Raw genomic sequence first — 17,338 nt, 5'->3', positions numbered from 1 at the left:
CACACAAATGAGCCATTCAAGCTGCAAAGGTCCTGGTTACATCCATTTCATAATGTGAAAAAATATCCAAACTAGTACATAATTATTTGATCACATGATTTTAGGTTCAAGTCTCATAAGGGCTATTCTCTGCCAATGTATGTGGGATCTACAGCAAAGACATGCATGATGAATGGACTGGTCGGAATTTGTCCAACTGGGCACCCTTACAACGTAATGTGCTAAACTAGACGTATACGTGGCGCTGACGTCAGCGTTTAGCGGAAGGACCAGTTCCTTCGTAGGCAGTGGAGTGATCAAATACATTTTATTTATTTACCGGTAAGCTATTGTTGGTATTTGAAACTTGATTATGGCTCGAAAAGATATCCTGATAACACTTGCTTAGTCATGTATCTACTCTGTTTTTGTCGTGCCAATATTTTATAGCTAACGTTAGGCTTATTCAGCTTAGGAAGCCAGAACGCTAGCTACTAATAGCAGCAGGCTTGTTATGACTATTGGGCGTGTTAGTTTTGCATGGCCCGATTACCTCGGGTTGCGGGTTGGAACATTTTAAACCATTCCATTGGTCCTTAAGTGAAATCTCCACCCACCCGGGGCACCGGGTCTTGTGAAATGAAGTAGCCCATTTGCCGTTCACTCACCATCCACACAACCTTTCCCTTTTCTGTTAGTGCTAGCTTGTTACCTATATTCTCCTACATATGTCTAACATTATTTATCAATATTGATGCCGTTTGTCCTATATAATATACTGTAACGACCATGGGTTTATAAGCGCGGGTATCGACTCTACCAGTCGAGCATTCTTTTGGGGCACAGTCGATAGCGCGCTGGACTTCGGGCTAGAAGGTCGAGGGTTCGAGCTCCCTGCTTGCTTCATTACAATACTTTACTGAATTCTGAGAGTAGCCTGAGCTATTTTGGACTGTTTGGCCAATCACTGAAGCTGGAGACTCATATCTCCCTCACTAGCTTTAAGCACTAGCTGTCAGAGCAGATCACTGCACCTGTAACTGTTACATAGCCCATCTGTAAATAGCCTATCCAACTACCTCATCAGCATATTGTTATTTATTTGATTTATTTTGCTCCTTTGCACCCCAGTACCGCTACTTGCACACTCATCTTCTGCACATCTATCACCCCAGTGTATAATTTGCCATACTGTAATAATTTCGCCACTATGGCCTATTTATTGCCTCACCCCCCTTATCCTACCTCATTTGCACACACTGTATATAGACGTTCTCTATTGTATTATTGACTGTATGTTTGTTTATTCCATGTGTAACTCTGTGTTGTTGTTTGTGTCGCACTGCTTTGCTTTATCTTGGCCAGGTCGCAGTTGTAAATGAGAACTTGTTCTTAACTAGCCTACCTGGTTAAATAAAGGTGAAATAAATTAATAAAAAATGAACTAACAATCAAACATGTGCAAGGCATTCAGTGGATAAACAGCTAGTACCTCAACCAGTATAGGTCGATGAACACATTGTAATCTGGATTTGTTGGATTGTTCTATTTTGCAATCCTGGGTTTTGTAGATTTTTTAAGCAAGCACACTTTTTTGACCAGAAGATTCTTGGTTGAGTTGTGAGTAAACCCCTTGATTGTAATGAGCTATGGGTCATTCAAGCTATTAGCATGTTTACAATCAGGCACATTATTTAACAGTACATTATGCTTTTTCTGGGAATCAGGATTTGGTGGTGGCTAAGAAAAAACAGTTTTACCTAACAGTTATTTACCTCACACATTGGTTATCACATTTTTCATTGACTACTCTGTTCTTTTATCTTTTAGTAAACAAGAGAACACGAATACTCTGAGAAAAGTCTAGTAGACTAGTCTATCAGTGTATTGAGTGCAACTTTCAAACCCAGAAAGTTCTTAAAGAGGATGTGTCTCTTTTGCTGTGTTTGCAGAGTGTCTGTATACATTCACACCAGTTGGTCTGTGGGCTTTATTCTATGGTCAAGAACTCAAGTGAAACAATGTCCTTGTTGACTGCCTAGTAGCTACTGTCTCATTTCAGACCCAGGGCTTTCTGGGGCAGTTTTTGAGGAGCTTGTCATCTTGAGTACACAAGTGTTTTTGATGGATCTTTAACATTATTCGTTCTGAAATCTGACTCCGTTTTTCCTCCAGCAGGTGATGTGCCTGAGCATCCATGAACACGCGTCGTCGCCACGGTCCTAGGAACAGCCAGGAAGGGGTGTACCTAGGGCCTGCCCAGACCCAGTCACCGCTGATCCAGTTGCAGGACCCACAACTCACAGCCCCCAGTCCACCACCACCTCCCCCACTGGTGGACATAAGCAACATGTCTGGCAGGGACCGCACCAATGAGTTCCAGTCAGTCTGCAGGTCCCTACAGGGGAGACAGGTGAGCAACATGGAGAGACCGTAGGTCTTTTAATAATAATATGTTCTGAATTAGTGTTAACTAGCTTTACCAAAATAGATGTGACAGATTAGCACCATAGAGAGATGTTTATTTATTATTGTTATGTACAGTACCAATCAAAAGTTTGGACAAAACTACTCATTCCAGGGTTTTTCTTTATTTTGACAATTTTCTGCATTGTAGAATAATAGTGAAGACATGAAAACTACGAAATAACACATAAGGAATCTTGTAGTAACCAAAAAAGTGTTAAACAAATCAAACTATGTTTTATATTTGAGATTTGTCAAAGTAGCCAGCCTTTGCCTTGATAACAGCATTGTACACTCTCGGTATTCTCTCAACCAGCTTCATGAGGTGTGCCCTGTAATGCATTTCAATTAACAGGTGTGCCTTGTTAAAAGTAAATTTGTGGAATTTCTTTCATTCTTAATGTGTTTAAGCCAATCAGTTGTGTTGTGACAAGGTAGGGGGGAAAACAGAAGATAGCCCTAGTTGGTAAAAGACCATGTCCATATTATGGCAAGAACAGCTCAAATAAGCAAAGAGAAACAACAGTCCATCATTACTTTAAGACATGAAGGTCAGTTAATCTGGAAAATGTCAAGAACTTTGAAAGTTTCTTCAAGTGCAGTCGCAAAAACTATCAAGAGCTATGATGAAGCTGGCTCTCATGAGGACCGCCACAGGAAAGGAAGACCCAGAGTTACCTCTGCTGCAGAGAATAAGTTCATTAGAGTTACCAGCCTCAGAAATTGCAGCCCAAATATATGCTTCACAGAGTTCAAGTAACAGACACATCTCAACATCAACTGTTCAGAAGAGACTGCATGAATCAGGCCTTCATGGTTGAATTGCTGCAAAGAAACCACTACTAAAGCACACCAATAATAAGAAGAGACTTGCTTGGGCCAAGAAACTTGAGCAATGGACGTTAGACCGGTGGAAATCTGTCCTTAGGTCTGATGAGTCCAAATTTGCGATTTTTGGTTCCAACCGCCGTGTCTTTGTGAGACGCAGAGTAGGTGAACGGATGCTCTCCGCATGTGTGGTTCCCACTGTGAAGCATGGAGGAGGAGGTTTGATGGTGTGGGTGTGCTTTGCTGGTGACACTGTCTTTGATCTATTTAGAATTCAAGGCACACTTAACCAGCATGGCTACCACAGCATTCTGCAGCGATACGCCATCCCATATGGTTTGTGCTTAGTGGGACTATCATTTGTTTTTCAACAGGACAATGACCCAACACACCTCCAGGCTTTGTAAGGGCTATTTGACCAAGAAGCTGAGTGATGACCTGGCCTACACATTCATCCAACCTCAAACAAATTGAGATGGTTTGTGATGAGTTTTCCTTCATCGCAGAGTGAAGGAAAAGCAGCCAACAAGTGTTCAGCATATGTGGGAACTCCTTCAAGACTGTTGGAAAAGCATTCCAGGTGAAGCTGGTTGAGAGAATGCCAAGAGTGTGCAACGCTATCATCAAGGCAAAGGGTGGCTACTTTGAAGAATGTAAAATATTTTTTAAACACTTTTTTGTTTACAACATGATTCCATATGTGTTATTTCATAGTTTTGATGTCTTCACTATTATTCTACAATGTATAAAATAGTAAAAATAAAGAAATACCCTTAGATAGGTAAGTGTGTCCAAACTTTTGACTGGTACTGTATGTTTTGAACGAGCACCAACTGTCGAACCATAACATTCAGGCACACCAAAATAGTTGTTCTTGACATTTGCACACTGATCAATGTTGATTGATGTTCCTTATTCTTTCTGTTTTCTTCAGAATGGGGTCCAGTCCAGCAAGCCAGCCCTCAGTGCAGTCAGACAGCGCAGTGACTTTACACTCATGGCAAAGTTAGGAGCATTACACTGTGTTATTAACATGTTATTGAATGAGAATAGTAGATGGTTATGAGAACAGATACATTTTATGTATAGCCCTCTATTAGTGTCCATATACTCAACTGTTTGTTATGTTTCTTTCTATTTAACAGGAGGATTGGGAAGGACTTGAGTAACACTTTCGCCAAACTGGAAAAACTCACAATATGTAAGGAAGCAACTATTTTAGTTTTTGCGTCCACAATGTGGTGGTGCATATGGAACTCACTGACTATTATCTTGTCTAGTTGCCAAAAGGAAATCCCTTTTTGATGACAAAGCTGTGGAGATTGAGGAGTTAACCTACATCGTTAAACAGGTGAGGAGATATATATATATATATATAGTAGATTCAGCTGCTATACTTTGTTGTTACTCTACAGAGTTTATATGTACAGGATGCTGTTCAGGAATACTTTATTAGATGCCTGTTTGGATGTAAAAGCAAGCTGTCTGTTTTTTTATTTTCTTTGTCCAGGACATAAACAGTCTGAATAAACAGATAGCACAGCTGCAGGGGCTTGTGCGCTCCAGACAGAGTCAGAATGGCAAACACCTACAGACACATTCCAACACCATCGTTGTCTCCCTCCAGGTAACTTCCATGCTCTGACATTCTGATATGTCCATTGGTTTTATCCAATGAAGAATAGTACATGTAACTTTTCTATGTAGCGTTCATTTTATAACAGCCCTTTTCTGTTCTAGTCCAAACTGGCATCAATGTCAAATGACTTCAAGTCAGTGCTGGAGGTCAGGACAGAGGTAAGGCAGACACACATCTTTCACTGTAAATATTTTGACCAGACTAGTTTCGATTGGATGTTCCATGTATATTTTGTTGATTTATAAACCGTTTTAAACAGATTTTCTTCTCAACTCCCCCACACTCTTTTCCCTCTGCAGAACCTCAAAGAGCAGAAGAGTAGAAGAGATCAATTTTCTCAAGCCCCAGCATCCTCCTCCCGTCTACATGCCAGCAACTTCGGTGAGATAAACTATTATCAGCTCCACACTACAAAACAAACACTAAACAGTACAACCTGACCTCTCTCTCTCTCTCTCCCCCCCTACTCTCTCTCTCTCTCTCTGTCTCTCTCTCTGTCCCCCCTACTCTCTCTCTGTGCGAGCTCTCGAGCTCTGTCCCACTTCCTATCTCCTCTACACGTCATCAAGTACCCCCCGAAGCCCCTACTCGCCTCCTGATCATTACCCACCTACGATCTAGGTGCTCTCATTCTCTCTCCCACCTCTTCGCATCTTCCCCCCACTCCTACCCCCACAGGCCCACAGCCGGAGACCTCCTATTCTCTCCCCTACTCCCTATCGCTATCCTCACACCTATCTGTACTCCTCTATCTCTCCGATCTCCTCCACCTCTCTACTCTCTCTTCGCTACCTCTCATCCTCTCGTCCTCTCTCCTACGTACCTCCCCCTACTCATCTCTCTCTCTTCCTCCACCCACCTTCCTCTCTACTCGCCCCTACTCTGCTCTCTCTCGCCTCGTCTTCTCTTCATCTCCCCCCTACTACTCCTCTCTGTCTCTCTCCTCTCTACCTCTCTCTCCTACTACTCTTCTCCCTACCTTCTCTCTCTCGCTCTCTCTCTCTCTCCGTCTCTCCCCCCTACTCTCTCCCCCTACTCTCTCTCTCTCTGTCTCTCTCTCTCTCCCCCCCCTACTCTCCTTCGCTCCTCTCTCTCCCACGTACTCTCTCCCCCTACTCTCTCCCCCTACTCCTCTTCTACTCTGTCTCTCTCTCTCCCCCTCTCTCTCTCTCTCTCTCCCCCCTACTCTCTCTCTCTCTCTCTCCCCCTACTCTCTCTCTCTCTCTCTCTCTCTGTCTCTCTCTCTGTCCCCCCTACTCTCTGTCTCTCTCTCTCTGTCTCTCTCTCCCCCCTACTCTCTCTCTGTCTCTCTTTCTCTCCCCCCTATACTTCTATCTCTCTCTCTCTTTTTTTGCAGGTAACTCATTGTTAATGCAGGACGACTCTAAAAGGACAGCTGAAGTCTCTATAGACATGGACTTCCGTGCCAGCCAACAGCTGCAGCTTATCAACGAACAGGTATTACCTCCAATCCTCTTGATGATGAGAATCATTATAATGATCGTGACAATAACAGTGACATTTAAAACACACTTGACTCAGTGTCCTCTTTCGATACAAATCCTTTTATTGACTGAGACTTGTTTCTGGATTCATGTGTCAATCAATAATACTGTTTGTTGCTTAATAATTTGCATTCATTCTAAGTGGTGTCACTCTTATGGTGTGTTTGTATAGGACTCGTACATCCAGAGCCGTTCAGACACCATGCAGAACATAGAGACCACCATCGTAGAGCTGGGTTCCATCTTCCAGCAGCTGGCCCACATGGTGAAGGAGCAGGAGGAGACAGTGCAGAGGTGAGGGAGACGTGAAGAGAGAGACAGAGATGATCAATCCACTAGTTAAGATGCTTTCCCCCTGATATAACATTGTTGATGTTTTGTTGAGCTCGCATATCCAGCAATGATCAGACAGGGCATGCAGTGGTAAGCAGGTTAATGAAACCTCTGACCCTCATTCACCTCCCCTTTCCCATCCTCTTTCCTGCAGAATTGATGCCAATGTGGAGGACACCCAGCTCAACGTGGACATGGCACACTCAGAGATCCTCAAGTACTTTCAGTCTGTCTCATCCAACCGCTGGCTCATGGTCAAAATCTTCCTCGTCCTCATAGTTTTCTTCATCGTCTTTGTGGTCTTCTTTGCTTGAGGAGCAGGGGGGCACTTGGCTAAGGATGAGAGAGGGAGGAATTGTGCTGGAGGAGAGCAGTTTCTCTTTTATGTTTCATACTTTCTCTCCTTGTGGTTTAAAGAAAATACCACTACTAACACAGAATTCTGCATATGCTAAGATGTGGTTATGTTGATAATGAATAGCTGTATGGTAGAAAGAAGATGAAAAATATGATTATTATTATTACCATCCATTAAATGGAGTGAATAGATGAGGAGAAAATCTATGATGCAGGATAGAAGACTATTGCAGTTGGATTGAAACTCTCTTTGTTGTCTTCATGCGTTCTTTCTGTAATTTGTAGAAAACATTCCTACTTCTTGAAGGACAGGGTCAATCCAAAGAGAAATTGAGTCGGAATAGGAAACTGGTAGATTTATTTGGCCTTAAAAGACCTGTATGCTGAATCTCTGAGAGACGTTACTCCTCACAATGCACCTCACTGCCAGCAGTAATACCTCCTTTAGGAGGTTAGGGCTGATTGACAAGGCCATGTGAATGCCCTCTGACCTTCAATCTCTTCTTTGATGGTTAGAAAAGCTGATAGGAAATGTTTGGCCACTCTTAACCTAAACTGTACATGCATTGTGTTCCACAATGATATCATGCATATGAAAGGACATCCATCATGACAGTCAACTTGCCGTGGTTGACCTGAGATAAATGAATGTACTGTGTAAGTGAAGCATTGCCAGTACTTCTGATGCTTTTATTTTCTCTAGTCAGATACTGAACTGTATGTGCACAACTGCTTTGCCTTTTACAGCTACCATAGAATATCTTTGAATTAAGATGCATTATTTTCCATAAACCCGTTATTTAAATGATGTTGAATCAGTCTGCACATAACACCAGATGAGTGATGTTTTACACATATATGTTCTACATTTTCACCCCCTTCCTCCCCCTAATACCCATCCACATACACACACACACTTCATAAATGTTCAGTGTTCACACATTTTTTGGGGACTAAATCTCTGTTTTATCTATGTCTCTGAAGTATCTGTAAAGGTAAATGAATTGTAATTCAGATATGTCATGTCTCTCCTTTTTGTTCAAGAGAACGACTTGGAGACACAAAAAAATATTCATATATACAAACTCATCTGCTTAGCTCATATTCTGGAACCCAGAAATGTTGGATTGGACATTTAAAAGAAAAAAAAACGGTTTCACACATTTGCTCTCCTCTGTCTCTGGATATCTTGGAGGAAGTATTGTAGGTCACTGCTAATTTTATTGATACCCCTAATTTCTGTATTTTATCATAAGCTTTTGTTGTAGAAACTGCAAATGTGTAAGCAAAAATTAAAAATAATTTTAAAAGTTTTGTTTTTTCATTGTCAACAGGAATGTGTTTGTTTTAGTCTAGTCACCACCATAACACTGCATAGGTTTATTGTTATCAAGTTTAGGGTTCATTCTAAATTAGTCAAACAGTTTGTTTGTATTCTTTGGAAGCTGAACAGTTTATTTACATAGCCTTGTTTTTCAGAATAATGAAATCTTCCATTAAGAAACAGAACATCTACAGTGCCTTCAGGAAGTATTCATACCCCTTGACTTATTACACATTTTGATATGTTACAACCTGAATTCAACAGTTTTTTTCCCCCTCAGCAATCCACACAAACACAACACCTCATAATGACAAAGTGAAAACATGTTTTCAGACATTTTACAAAATGTTCTTGAGAATGAAATATCTAATTTATATAAGTATTCACACCCTTGAGTCAATACTTTGTAGAAGCACCTTTGGCGGCGATTACAGCTTTGAGTCGTCTTGGGTATGTCTGCTTTGCACATCTGGATTTGGGGATTTTCTCCCATTCTTCCTTACAGATTTTCTCAAGCTCTCTTAAGTTAGTTGGGAAGCGGCGGTGAACAGCAATCTTCAAGTCTTTCCGCAGATTTTCAATGGAATTTAAGTCTGGTCTCTGGCTGGGCCACTCAAGGACTTCACATTCTTGTTCTGACGCCATTCCAGCGTTGCATTGGCTGTATGCTTGGGGTCATTGTCCTGTTGGAATGTAAATCTTCGCCCCAGTCTAAGGTCGTTTGCACTCTGAAGCAGGTTCTCATCAAGGATTTACCTCTTATTTGACTCCATTCCTTGTTCCCTCTATCCTTACCAGTCTCCCAGTCCCTGCCGCTGAAAAGCATCCCCATAGCATGATGCTGCCACAAAGCTTCACAGTAGGGATGGTGTTATATGGGTGATGAGCTGTGCCTGGTTTTCTGCAGACATAGCGCTTTGCATTCTGCATTAATTACTGTTTATAACTGCATTACAGACAAAGGTCCTTGAGCTCCATTAGTTTCCCAGGGGTAACAGTGTATGTCTGCCTCGGGGGTGGTCCTAGTCAGCTGTAGTAAACGTCTGCATATTTCTGTCAGCCTCTCTTGGTGGAGACGGTCAGTGTGTTTCAGCAGGGCTCCAAACTCCAGCACCAGGATGTGGGCGACCAGCTCCTCCGGGGAGTGCTGGGCTGGGACTGTGGTGGGCTCTGTGGAGGAGAACACATGTCCAGCAGAACATCTGAGGAGAAAGGGAAAGGTTGCAAACTAGAGGAGAGTGTTAAGTGAACACAGTGTGTTGATAGTTCAGAGTAGATAGGGTATGTTTGCCAGGAGAACAAAGCATGTAAAAGTTCCGACCAGTATTTTACAAACAAGGTCACAGATAAACATATGGTTCTATCTTGAAATACATTCATAAACAAATAAGTAGAATGATAATTATGTTGATGGAACAAGTCATTATATTTTGGTGATCCAATTAAAGTGTGTTCTTACCATAAAAATGTCCAATTAATATAAATAATCAGGAGTAACTAAGAACAAGTGACTGATCCAATGGGAGGCAATGTATGACAGTATACTTTATCCTGTGATAGCCTCTGTTAAACCTCTCTAGGGGGTGTGGGACGCTACCGTCCCACCTGGCCAACATCCAGTGAAATTGCAGAGTGCCAAATTCAAAAACAGAAATACTCATTATAAAAATTCATAAAACATACAAGTGTTATACATAGGTTTAAAGATGAACTTCTTGTTAATCCAACCACGGTGTCAGATTTCAAAAATACTTTACGGCGAACAAAAACCATGCGATTATCTGAGAACAGCGCCCAGCAGACAAATCATTACAAACAGTAACCAGCCAAGTAGAGGAGTAACAAAAGTCAGAAATAGCAATAAAATTAATCACTTACCTTTGATGATCTTCATATGGTTACACTCACAAGACTCCCAGTTACCCAATAAATGTTCATTTTGTTCGATAAAGTCCCTCTTTATATCCAAAAACCTGCGTTTTGTTGGTGCGTTTTGTTCAGTAATCCATTGGAACAAAGCGCGGTCACAACAGACAGATGAAAAAACAAAAAAGTACCATAAAAGTTCGTAGAAACATGTCAAACGATATTTATAATCAATCCTCAGGTTGTTTTTGTCATAAATAATCGATCATATTTCAACCGGACAATAGCTTCGTCAATAGAAAACGAAAATCAAGAAAGGCACGCTCCCGTTCACGCGCAGGACTCATGTCTGGAAATTTCCACTGTGCTCTCATTGAAAGTGGTGTTTCTCCCTAAGTTTTCAGAATAAAAGCCTGAAACAATGCCTAAAGACTGGCCACATGTAGTGGAAGCCATAGGGATTGTGAATTGGGTCATAAGTCTTTGTATGGTGGATAGGCTTTCAATGGAAAAACAGCCATTTCAAAATAATAGCACCTCCTGGATGGATTTTCTTCGGATTTTTGCCTGCCATATCAGTTCTGTTATACTCACAGACATTATTTTAACAGTTTTGGAAACTTTAGAGTGTTTTCTATCCAAATCTATATGCATATCCTAGCTTCTGGGCCTGAGTAGCAGGCAGTTTACTTTGGGCATGCTTTTCATCCAAAATTCCGAATGCTGCCCCCTACCCTAGTGAAGTTAAGTGAGTACAGAAGCGTGTGTCTAAACTCTAACCCGCTGTTAATAGAAGTCTGTGTGAGCCCCTTATTGATGTGATCAACATTTCCCCTGCCACTGGCAGCTTAACGTGCCTTGATTTAGTTTGGAAATAACTGCCACCGTCTGAGCAGAAGCACAGTCGCCATCTCCAGTTTATTTATTAGGGGGATTTTAGAATAGAAATAAATAACATTTTAGTAGCCAAACCCCCACATGTACAGGGTTAAGGCCAAATCATGACTACATCAAAAACAACAGAACACACAAAGTCTCGGAAGCGAACCAGAGGTCTCCTTTGTCTGTGCAGGCGTGATGGGGGCAGAGTGTCCACTCCTGGACCCAGGGGGCTCAGTCTGTGGTAGGGGGCTGTCCCTCTGATGCACGAGATAAAGGCAGGGAAATGGAGGGAAACGATGTGGGCAAGGGGGATACAGTCTGTGGCTCTGGGGAACCATGCAGTGGCACAGGAGAGACTGCGTGAGTGGGCCATGTCGAGCCCTGTCTGCGGGGCCTGGACGTGTGTGTGGAGGGAGCGGTTGTGGGGGTTCCTGGGGTTAGAGGCCCGTCTGTATGGGGCTAACCTGTCCAGGTGCAGTACCAATTTTCTCCCCCTAGGAGACAGCTTGACCCAGTGTACCACCTCTCCCATCCTCGCCAGGAACCTGCAGGGCCCCACCAGTGACTGTCCAGCTTGGGGCATTGTCCTTTCTTTCTCAGGGGGCTGTAGACCCAGATCAGCTCCCCAGCCTCAAAGTGCCTTCCCCGGGTGTGCACATCATGGGTAATTTTCTGCCTCACACGTGCGTTCAACAGCTGTTCTCTCTGCTGATGATGTGGGCTGTCTCCTGGCGTACCCCGGGCGTCGGGGGGACGGCAAGGCTGTCACGGGGCCGACCAAGCAGCCTGAGTAGGGCATGAGTAGAGCATGAGTAGGGCATGAGTACTGGACAGCGGAGCATCACGCCATGAGAACCATAGGCAGATGTTTGTCCTAGTCACGCTGTGTTTGGCAGAGATTATTAAAACCCTCCACGAAACCATCGCTTTGAGGGTGAAGTGGCGTCATGCCGATCTTGTGCATACCCAGCCTCTCACACATGGTGGCAAACAGATGGTTTTTGCCTTAGCCGCTGTAAATTGATTCAACAGCGGCTTGTTTGCTCTCTCTCTCTCTCTCTCTCTCTCTCTCTCTCTCTCTCTCATCCTTGTTTAAAAGCCTTTCTGGACAAGATGCGATTAGATTAAAGTGTAAAGTTCCTAGGCATATCGATTACAGTGTAAGAGTGTGCTGGTGGTTTGCAGGTGGTGTGTTGGACCTATGGGGAAACGTCTTTCAGCCTCAGTCAGCTACCATACATGGCCACAATTCTGTAATGTCATGCACTGAACACTGTATAGACTGGAGGAATATGAGAAAACCATAGTAAAATGTATTTATTGGATACTGACTGTAATGTTTTTAAATCAATTGTCACTGGCAAGCTTCAATTTTATAGAAATGGTGAAATGAAGTCTCTGAGTGTATATGTGTGAGAACATTACCACAAGCTACATGAGACGACCAACCCACACGGCAGTTACTACGTTGTTGTACTTTTTTGCTAAGCCGCTGTCACGTCCTGACCAGTAATAGGGGTTATTTGTTATTGTAGTTTGGTCAGGACGTGGCAGAGGGTATTTGTTTTATGTGGTTCGGGGTGGTGGTTTGTTTAGTAGGGTATTTGATTTATTTTTGGGCACTGTTCTATGTTAGTGTATTTCTATGTTCTGTGTAAAGCCTTGTGCCTTACCAGCCTGTGAATACTCGTTGTGTTTTCTTTGTGTACGTGTTTATTTTGGTTCTCCTTGTCCAAATATAATAAAGAAGATGAGTGCACATTTCCCCGCTGCATTTTGGTCTATATCCGACGACAGCCGTTACAGAATCTCCCACCAACCAAGGACCAAGCAGCGGGGTAAGGAGCAACGGGAGAATAATATGGACTATCGGGAAAAGTGGAAGTGGGAGGAGATTATGGCCGGAGAAGGTCCATGGAGAAAGTGGAGCGAAGACCGGGAACGCTACAGGGGAACATGCTGGGCCAGGCAGTAGACCTAAGCCAGCTCACTGTGCTTTTTATGGGAAGCGTTTGGAGTGGAGAGCGCCGAGGTATGCGGAAGTGCACACGATCTCGCCCATGCGCACGCACAGTCCGGTGCGAGTGATCCCAGCCCCTCGCAAGTGCCGTGCTAGAGTGGGCATCCAGCCTGGTAGGAGGATGCCTGCGCAGCGCATCTGGTCACCGGTGCGCCTCCTAGGTCCAGGCTACCCTACGCCCGCTCTACGCACGGCTACCATCAGGCCCCTGCACAGCCCAGTTCGCCCTGTACCAGCACTCCGCTCGTACAGGGCTACTAGTTCCATCCAGCCAGGACGGGTTGTGCAGGAGGTGCGATCGAGACCGCCAGTGCTTCTCCACGGCCCGGTATATCCAGTACCAGTACCACGCACCAGGCCTCCAATACGTCAGCCCAGTCCAACTCAGCCGGTTCCTGCTCCCCGCACTAGCCATGAGGTGCGTGTTCCCAAACTGGCACTTCCAGTACCAGCACCACGCATCAGGCTTCCAGTGCGTAATACCAGTTCCACTCAGCTGGTTCCTGCTTGCCGCACTAGCCCTGAGGTGCGTGTCCCCAGGCTGGTACCTCCACTACCAGTCCCATGCATCAGGCTTCCAGTGCGTCAGCCCAGCCTCGAGTGTCCGGAAACAGTGCCCCGTCCAGAGTATCCGATGACAGTGCCCCGTCCAGAGTATCCGACGACAGTGCCCCGTCCAGAGTATCCGACGACAGTGTCCCGTCCAGAGTATCCGACGACAGTGCCCCGTCATGAGTATCCGGTAAGAGTGTTAAGCCTGGAACCGAGTGAGACGGCCTACAGTTCGGAACCAAGGGAGACGGTCCACTGTGCAGAACCGAGTGAGACGGCCTACAGTTCGGAACCAAGGAAGACGGCCCACTGTGCAGAACCGAGTGAGACGGCCTACAGTTCGGAACCAAGGGAGACGGTCCACTGTGCAGAACCGAGTGAGACGGCCTACAGTTCGGAACCAAGGGAGACGGCCCACTGTGCAGAACCGAGTGAGACGGCCTACAGTTCGGAACCAAGGGAGACGATCCACTGTGCAGAACCGAGTGAGACGGCCTACAGTTCGGAACCAAGGGAGACGGCCCACTGTGCAGAACCGAGTGAGACGGCCCACAGTTCGGAGAGGGGTGAATGGAACCGAGTGAGTCTGCCTGCGGTCTGGAACCGAGTGAGTATGCCTGCGGTCCGGAACCGAGCGAGTCTGACTATAACTCCGAACTGTGTGAGTCTGCCTACGGACCGGAACCGAGTGAGTCTGCCTACGGTCTGGAACCAAGCGAGTATGCCTACAGTCTGGGTGGCTGTAGACCAGAACCTGAGCCACCTCCAGTATAGGTGGGTTGGGGAGGGGTGGTGTAGCACAGGTGCTGTCGTTGACGGCAGCCACCCTCCCTTCTCTCCCTTTAGTTTAGGGGATTTATGTTTGTTTTGGGGTATTTTGTTTTTTTGTGTGAGGTGCATCCGGGGTCTGCACCTTTGGGGTGGGGGGGTACTGTCACGTCCTGACCAGTAATAGGGGTTATTTGTTATTGTTATTTGGTCAGGACGTGGCAGAGGGTATTTGTTTTATGTGGTTCGGGGTGGTGGTTTGTTTAGTAGGGTATTTGATTTATATATTCCGGGGGTTTTTGGGCACTGTTCTATGTTAGTGTATTTCTATGTTCTGTGTATAGCCTTGTGCCTTACCAGCCTGTGAATAGTCGTTGTGTTTTCTTTGTGTACGTGTTTATTTTGGTTCTCCTTCTTGTCCAAATATAATAAAGAAGATGAGTGCACATTTCCCCGCTGCATTTTGGTCTATATCCGACGACAGCCGTTACTGCCGCCTTGTAACAATATTTTACTTCTTGTTATCAGTGCATTGTGGCAAGCCCATCTTCCACTAAATGGGACAAAATTGCAGACGCTTGCAAACAAATCAATTTCCAGACCCAGAAGTCCATGCATCATCAAAAATGGCAGAAAGGGGGCTTAGATGTAAAAAGGCCCTAATTGAAAAAAGTGCTCATGATGGAAGTCAAGTCATCATCTACCTCTTCTTTACTTCTCATATCCCTCCTTTCCTCGTTTCTCCCCTCACCACCACCCACTCTCTCCTTTTCGCATGTAATTGCCGGTCAATTTGCCATCAGTTAAATCAATGTAGACGTTTCATCCCAATGAAGCTTGTTTTTCACTCCGTTGCCCATCCCTTGTAAATCTGCCCCTTATCTCTCTGATCACCTCTCTCTTCATCTCTCTCTCTTCATCGCTCTCTCTGTATTCTTTCTGCTTTCTCTCACTTGTCTTTGTTTAGGTAAACATCTTGCCAAGACAGAGAATACTAAGAAACCAAGGAGGAGAAGAACAAATGGGAATCTGAGTCCTGCAGTCATCTCTAAGGGAGCATAAGTAAGGACTCTTACATTTTCTTATCTTTTCCTCTTAGAAATTACAAGCTAAGTTGCAATGGTGTTGATGACAACAACAATGGTGTTTGACAGTATTGACATTTTGAGAATAATTTGTTATTAATTGAAAATGTTTTTCTCTTCCAATTCAGTTATTATTTCCATGTTGATCTCTTGAAATGAATCAGGGGCTGTGACAAATCCAACAGATTGAACACAAATCTTTGATCCTTAATCTTCAGTCAGCAATACGTCACTATTTCTACACCATTGAATCTCTAGAGTTTATTGAAGGGAGTCTATATTGGTTGATGGTCTTCTGGCCACCGGTTGGCTCAAGGCAATTCTAACAACCACTTCCCTCTTCTGTACTTTCATCGTCAAATGTCCAGTTTCCACTCAGACCAGATATTCTGATTCTTGTCAGCACTATATTCATTATTGTATATTCCTGTCTGTTTCCTTCTCTGAGTAATCAGTTCCTCTTTTATGTTTACTTCAATATTCTCAGTATATGCAGTATATCTCCTGTATGCCTCTGTCTGTGCTTGGCCTTGATTTACCGACTCGCAGCCCTCTGAGTAATAAGACTCCTGTTTCATAGCAGTTGGACTCAGTTCAGTTTTTTTGTGAGCAAAGGGGATCTGTAGGCTCTCTCACAGATTGAATTGACGAAGTTAAATGTGTCTCAAAGTTCCTTTGGTGGGTGTATATAGCTAATCAAATTATCCTTGTCTGCCAGTGCACCAGTAGTACAGTATAGAAGAAAGATTGGTATAACTTCCAAGAATTTTCTTGATAGACCGTCTTACCATTTGCATGCAGGTATTATATTTATGCTTATTTTGCCTTAAAACTGTTTCATTTAACATAGTATACATTGATTAAATGACTCCAGTATATGCAGTGACAAGGGAAGAGACCGCCCCGGGAAGCTGATCTGGCCAGTGAGAGAGGGAGAAAGTTTATGTTTTCCGGTCAAAGTCTTGTTAAACTGAGTAGGTGACTAATATATTTCATACTCACTGACAATGATGGCAATAGGCCCAGAATTGGTACATCAGTTAATTGCAAACTGGGCTTTTTAATCTTAGAGACTCCTTCTCTGACAAACAGGACCACTCTGAGGAACACAGTCTCTGAAGGTGTCTCATGCTTCATCCAGATTTCCTCAGAGGGGTCTTTTTGGTTAGTGATACCGAGCTAAGAGTCCATTAGGGAATTTAGGATTTGAATCCTACACTCTTAGAAAAGGATTCCAAAACAGTTATCCAGCTGTCCCCATAAGACAACCCTTTTCGGTTCCAGGTAGAACCATTTTTGGTTCCATGTAGAACCCTCTGTGAAAAGTGTTCTACATGGACCCCAAATGGGTTCTACCTGGAACAAAAAAGGGTTCTTCAAAGGTTTCTCCTATGGGGACAGCCGAATAACCTATGTAGGTTCTAGATAACACCTTTTTTTTCGAAGAGTGTATGAGAACACAGTACAGAATTTTCATTCCCTCAAAATATAGTAACATTTATTCCAATTCAAAGCTTAAACACATCTTTAGCCAAATACATTTTGTTTATTCAATCATCAGTTAATTGACATTGACTTGACCCATCAGTGAGACAGAGACAGAAAGAGAGAGAGTGCTAATGGTGATTAAAGTGCATGTCAATGGTGATCTTGTTGCTGCTGTCACACCAAAACAGTCTGGTATTGTCATGAATAATAAAACATCATTGATCATGCGTAGTAGTCCATATTTGG

At 43.8% G+C, this 17,338-nt stretch overlaps 1 protein-coding gene across 3 annotated transcripts; it reads left to right on the top strand.

The window, feature by feature from the left end:
• Nucleotides 1-224: 224 nt before the first annotated feature.
• On the top strand, nucleotides 225-8,417 carry LOC115204281 (syntaxin-5). Of its 3 annotated transcripts, none has more exons than XM_029769733.1 (11): nucleotides 225-321; nucleotides 2,155-2,392; nucleotides 4,208-4,278; nucleotides 4,419-4,474; nucleotides 4,554-4,624; nucleotides 4,784-4,900; nucleotides 5,014-5,070; nucleotides 5,212-5,293; nucleotides 6,270-6,370; nucleotides 6,590-6,711; nucleotides 6,905-7,064. In XM_029769733.1, exons 2-11 carry the CDS (start codon nucleotides 2,177-2,179, stop codon nucleotides 7,062-7,064), a joined length of 1,053 nt encoding a protein of 350 aa, XP_029625593.1. In that variant the 5' UTR covers nucleotides 225-321; nucleotides 2,155-2,176. The 3 variants fall into 3 exon arrangements, with proteins under 3 accessions (XP_029625593.1, XP_029625594.1, XP_029625595.1); XM_029769734.1 differs by having other exon boundaries at nucleotides 235-321; nucleotides 2,158-2,392; XM_029769735.1 differs by lacking the exon at nucleotides 225-321 and having other exon boundaries at nucleotides 2,177-2,392; nucleotides 6,905-8,417.
• Nucleotides 8,418-17,338: the final 8,921 nt, after the last annotated feature.

The sequence above is a fragment of the Salmo trutta genome, chromosome 12 (assembly GCF_901001165.1).
Source record: "Salmo trutta chromosome 12, fSalTru1.1, whole genome shotgun sequence".
In the NCBI taxonomy this organism is placed as follows: Eukaryota; Metazoa; Chordata; class Actinopteri; order Salmoniformes; family Salmonidae; genus Salmo; species Salmo trutta.
This window is presented reverse-complemented; position numbering and strand designations above follow the sequence as displayed.

Coding starts and splice junctions, on each gene's coding strand:
- LOC115204281 (XM_029769735.1), top strand. CDS start 2,177: ATGAACACGCGTCGTCGCCACGGTCCTAGGAACAGCCAGGAAGGGGTG. Junction 5,071..5,211: donor TGCTGGAGGTCAGGACAGAG/GTAAGGCAGACA, acceptor TTCCCTCTGCAG/AACCTCAAAGAGCAGAAGAG. Junction 5,294..6,269: donor TCTACATGCCAGCAACTTCG/GTGAGATAAACT, acceptor CTTTTTTTGCAG/GTAACTCATTGTTAATGCAG.